The sequence below is a fragment of the Salpingoeca rosetta genome, assembly GCF_000188695.1.
Source record: "Salpingoeca rosetta unplaced genomic scaffold supercont1.29, whole genome shotgun sequence".
Classification (NCBI taxonomy): Eukaryota; class Choanoflagellata; order Craspedida; family Salpingoecidae; genus Salpingoeca; species Salpingoeca rosetta.
Genome location: NW_004754905.1, coordinates 754,210 through 759,572, shown reverse-complemented (window position 1 = coordinate 759,572; position 5,363 = coordinate 754,210). Strand labels below are relative to the sequence as shown.

General features: G+C 59.4%; 2 protein-coding genes across 2 annotated transcripts in view; both read left to right on the top strand.

The window, feature by feature from the left end:
* Window positions 1-1,695, top strand: part of PTSG_09259 (uncharacterized protein) — a 10,603-nt gene extending 8,908 nt beyond the window's left edge. Inside the window, exons 23-27 of the mRNA XM_004989458.1 lie at window positions 209-311; window positions 554-653; window positions 807-861; window positions 1,032-1,224; window positions 1,477-1,695. Coding sequence (XP_004989515.1) covers window positions 209-311; window positions 554-653; window positions 807-861; window positions 1,032-1,224; window positions 1,477-1,493 — 468 coding nt within the window. The 3' untranslated portion in view covers window positions 1,494-1,695. The remainder of the gene's footprint in view (window positions 1-208; window positions 312-553; window positions 654-806; window positions 862-1,031; window positions 1,225-1,476) is intronic.
* Window positions 1,696-1,946: 251 nt separating this feature from the next.
* Window positions 1,947-5,363, top strand: part of PTSG_09258 (TKL protein kinase) — a gene marked incomplete at its 5' end in the record, with an annotated part of 4,872 nt that continues 1,455 nt past the window's right edge. Inside the window, 2 exons of the mRNA XM_004989457.1 lie at window positions 1,947-2,090; window positions 2,245-5,363. The exon at window positions 2,245-5,363 is cut by the window's right edge and continues 219 nt beyond it. Of these exons, the coding sequence (XP_004989514.1) occupies window positions 1,947-2,090; window positions 2,245-5,363 (3,263 nt within the window). The remainder of the gene's footprint in view (window positions 2,091-2,244) is intronic.

Genomic DNA, 5,363 nt, shown 5'->3' with positions numbered 1-5,363 from the left:
GTGTGTGTGCGTGTGTGTGTGTGTGTGTGTGTGTGTCTGTCTGTCTGTCTGTCTGTCTGTCTGTCTGTCTGTCTGTCTGTCTGTCTGTCTGTCTGTCTGTCTGTCTGTGTGTGCGTGTGCTTTGGTCTGCCCGCCACACCCCACCTTTTTCCTCCCCCCCCCCCCTTCTCTCTCTTCTCTCACTCACTTCCCCACCCCACCACCGTAGGAGATGCAGCAGCTGTTTGCCGCGGCGGACATTGAGGACGGACGCAAGTTTGTCGAGCATCTGCGCACCCACCAGCTCAACATCAACGCAAAGGACCCGACAGGTAATCGTGGAGACGCGCCTGGAGCCGAGTGTGAAGCACAAGGGCAACCAAGCGCACAAAAGCTTCGAACACACTCACGCACACACACGCACACACACATACATACACACACATACACACGCATACATACATACACACACACACACACACTCTCTCTCTCTCACAACGCACAATAACAACCAAAACCAAAACCAAACAAACTGACCTGACTGACCTGTGTCTGCTTGGTGTCTGCATTTCAGGGTTCACGGTGCTCCACTACGCTGCGCTAAACAACCTGACGTCCATCCTGCTTGCGTGTCTCGACACGTTTGGCATGGATCCGAACCTGGCAGACCTCTGGTGGGTGTTCGTGGATGCACAGGGCAATGCGTTCCAGACTTCTGCATCATGTGTTTCGTCGTTTCTTGGTGCACACTAACACACTCGCGTACACGCACGCACACACACATACACATGCTCACGCACGTACACGTATGCATTTGCGCTTTTCAGCGGTCGCTCACCTCTCCACTACGCTGCCCAGATGGGCAACATCAAAGCATGCCAGGTACCCTGTTTGCACATGCATGTGCAACCCCCACAAGAACTGTTCTTTGTGCTGCGTTTCAATCAATCACTCACTCACTAATTACTCACATGCACAACCTCACTCACATGCGCACTCACTCACTCACTCACTCACTCACTCACTCACTCACTCACACGCATGACACGCAGATGCTGTTGCACCACGGTGCTGACATTGGGTTCCGGGACCGCGCGTCGTTTGTGCCGATGGACCTTGCTGCGGCGGAGGGCCACGACCTGGCGCCGTACCTGCGCGGTGATGACGGCGCTAAGGAGTCTCCAGATGTCACCAGCACCGCCGCCACCGAGGCCGCACGCACGTCTGCAGGCTCACCCATGCAAGGTGCGTAGCTGAGATGTGTGCGTGTGTGCGTGCGTGTGTGTGTGTGTGCGTGCGTGTGTGTGTGTGTGTGTGTGTGTGTGTGTGTGTGTGTGTGTGTGTGTGTGTGTGTGTGTGTGTGTGTGTGTGTGTGTGTGTCTGCGTCACCATTGCGAGTGAGCTGTTCTTTGCACACACACACACACATCCGCACGCTTTGTCGCTCACACTCAAACTCACCCTCTGCCCCCCCCCCGCTTGTCCCCGTTGCCACAGGTGAATCCTACGTGTAACTAGTACACAAACATACCAGTTGCCCCCTCCCCCTTCTCTCTCTCTCTCTCCTTCTCACACACACACACACACTCTCTCTCCTTCTCACACACACTCTCTCCCCTTCTCTCGTCTTCCTTCCCTCTCTGTCCATTCCTTTGCGTTCAAACATCGCTGCACACCGTAAACGACGACGACTGACATCAGTTGTAGATAATTCACTGTGATGTTAATAATGTTCATTATCTGCTGGGTTGGAGCCAAGCAAGGCGGAAGCAAAGGAAGAGCGCACAACACACACACACACACACACACACACACACACACACACACACACACACACACACACACACACACACACACACACACACACACACACACACACACACACACACACACACACACACACACACACACACACACACACACACACACACACACACAAACACACACACACACAGCCGTCATCAATCATGGGGGCAGCTGCTGTGGCAATGGCGTTGGCTGTTGTCGCGGTGCTGCTCGCTGGCAGTCCACCATGGACTGATGCAGCGCCATCCATCGCAGCGCCACCCATCGCAGCGCCACCCATTTTGCGCCTGCTCTCCCCTCGCGAAGTACGCACAACCACCAACTGCGTTTTCTGTGATCCCATGCATGCTTTGTTGCTGCGTGTACATGTGCATCTGTGTCACGTGCTCCGAGCCATTGTTCATATTGTTCATACCCTCACCCCGATCCCTCTCCCCATTTCCGTCTGTGTGCGCGAAGACCATCGCCCTCTGCGACCGAGTGGACGATACACTGTCGCAGATAATGGCAGCGCTGCATGCTCAAGGTGCTGCTGCTGGTGCCGCGCACAACACCACGCAACAACAACAGCAACGACGACCGCAGATTGACCTGTCCTCAATTCGAGACATGATGGACGTGGTTGGCTGTCCCGTCAACGATGAGGAATATGTTCAACCGCAGGTGCTTCTGCCTCCAAAACCACGGGACAATCACGCGTCCCCACCACGACCACGCGCCACACGTGCGCCCAGCAACACCACTGAACCCACCACCACGTCACTGTCCGTGCCCTCCGCGGCCACCATCACGCGCACGACCGCCGCCCCCTTGTTGCAGTCATCCCAGCGACGCCTGCAGCGGCAACGAAGAGAGGACCCGCTCAAAGTGGGCTCGTGCACATTCTCCAGCGTGGTGGACGGCACATGCCCTCCCCCGCCTTTCAACGCCTCCCTGACAATCACCTTCGAGGACGAAACTGAGGTGCCGGAGGGCGCAGACCCCCAGCGCGTGCTTGCCATCTCCTCCAACGTCTTCGATTTGGTGTTGAGTGGCAGCGTGCATGAGCAGCCCTTCCGCTTCATCGTCGACAACGGGGACTGGACGCGGGTGACCCTGCTTGACATTGAGGGATTGGAGTTCCGCGTGTTCGAGCTCAGGTGGCTCAACGGCTTCTCCAGTGTGACCAGCCTGGTGATTGCCAACAACCCGAGCCTCGACCTCGATGCCTCAGGGTTTGCGCTCGCTTCACAGCTGGTCACGTTCAGCCTGGAGGGCAACTCGCTGCCACAGGTCTCCGACGATGTGTTTGCCGGCATGACGGCGCTGCAATTCCTCAACCTCGGCCATAACCGCATTCGCACTGTGCCCATGCGCCTCTTCAGCTCCATGCCGCTGCTGCACACGCTCTTCCTCAACAACAACATCATCACGCACGTGGAGGACGCGGCGTTTGCGGCCCTCAAGTCCCTCCTCGTGCTCAGTGTCCGCTTCAACGACCTCACCCAGCTCTCCCAGTCCGCCCTCTCCGGCCTGTACCAGCTGAAGGACCTGCGTCTCGGCGGCAACCCATTGCAGACCCTCACCCCGCTCGTGTTCTCGCATCTGCACGCGCTGGTGTCGCTGGACGCGTCGGATATGCTGCTCTCCACCATCCACGCAGACGTCTTTGCCGCCACCACCAGCCTCAAAATCCTCCGCCTTCGCGGCAACGCCATCACGTCCTTGCCTGCAGGCATTTTCCGGCACCTCTCGCAGCTGGAGCTGCTCAACCTGCAGCAGAACAGGCTCGCCTCGCTGCCGCCCACGCTGCTACAGCCGCTGACGAGCCTCCAGGTCCTGGACATTGGCCACAACACGCTGGCCTCGTTCCCGCCCAACTTCTTCGATGTGTGCGAGCCGCTGTTCCTGGTGCTGGCAGACAGCAACCGCCTGACCGCGCTGCAGCCAACCATCTTCAAACACAACCGGCAGATGGCGCGCGCCGTGTTCTCCAACAACGCCATCACCTCCATCGAGGGCGTGTTTGCAGACACGCCCCTGCTGGAGATGCTTGACATGGACAGCAACCGGCTCACCCGCTTCCCGCCGTTTGACCTGCCACAACTCTTCCACCTCGTCCTCAGCAACAACCCCATCACCCACCTGCCAAACGTGACCAGGCTGCCCTACCTCACCACGCTGCGCCTGCGCAACCACCACATCACCGCCCTCGACCTCACCCCCGTGCTCTCCCTCACCCTCATTGGCACGCTGGAGCTGGACGCGGCACCGCACATCCGCTCCGTTGCCCAGTTTGACGCGAGCCAGCTGCCGCAGCGCAGCCGCCCACCACTCCTCCGCACCCTCCGCCTCATCAACGTGGACGCCACGCCCATCATCAACCAGCTGCAAGCGCTCGCCGTGCTGAGCCTCGAGTCGCTGCACATTGGCTGGCCGGGCCTCGATGCCTCCGTCAGCCCCGTAGTCGACCAAGTGTGTGATCTCCTCGCAGACAACGTGCGCGAGCTGGCGCTCACCCGCACGGGGTTTACCTCCATCGACCTGTGCCCAACCAAGACGTTTGACGCCGTGTTCCTGCAGAACAACGAGCACCTGCAAACGGTGACCATCCACAACGCCCTGTCCGAGCTCAACGTGTCCAGCTGCCCCTCCCTCACGGAGATTGTCGTGCCCTCCGTTGCTGTGCTCGACATGAGCAGCACCTACCTCCGCCCCAGCGTCGCCTTGTGCCGCAGGTGGGGGTTCAGGATGCTGTTTGCGCGCAACATGCCCAGCGAGCTGTTCCGTACCATCCAGGCTGCACGTGCCCTGGGCAACTGCCTCGTGCGCGTGGACGTTCTCGATGCTTCTGGCAACGCGTGGCTGGACCAGCCGGGCGAGCTGGCCCGGTTTGCCGGCGAGCTCGTGGCCCTCTCTGACACAACATTTGTGTCGCTGGCCTTTGGGCCCGTGCGGTCGCGGTCAACGCCCCCCGTGCTGCAGCTGCGGGACACGCCTGTCGAGTGCACGATTGAGCTGCAGACGAAGGAGCTGCGACACGAGGAGGACCTCAACGTCGGCCTGCAGGTGGTGTACTCGTTCCAGTGCGGCTGCTCGCAGGGATACCGGCTCAACTCGAACAACGTGTGCGAGCCAAAGGGCCCCAACATTGCTGCGATTGTGGGCGGGTCCCTGGTGGGTGGACTGGCCATCCTGGTGCCCGTGGTGCTGTGGCTCTACCGCCGCTACTGGAAGAGCAAGATCAAGCACCAGCAGCTGCTGTCGGAGAAGGACGAAGAGGTGATGGCGCTGAAGAGGGCGTGGGAGATTGAGTACGATGAGCTGCACATTGTGAAGCGTGTTGCTGCGGGCTCGTTTGGTGCCGTGTTCAAGGCCAAATGGGACACGGTGACGGTTGCGGTGAAGGTGCTGCAGCAAGCCGTCATGGCGCTGGATGAACACACCGTGATTGAGTTTGAGAAGGAGGTGGAGTTCCTGCAGAAGACACGGCACCCGAACGTGGTGCGGTTCTTTGGCGCGGGCACAGACCCCAACGGCAGCCCGTTCCTGGTGCTGGAGTATGTGGCGATGGGATCACTGAAAGATCTGTTGGGGAA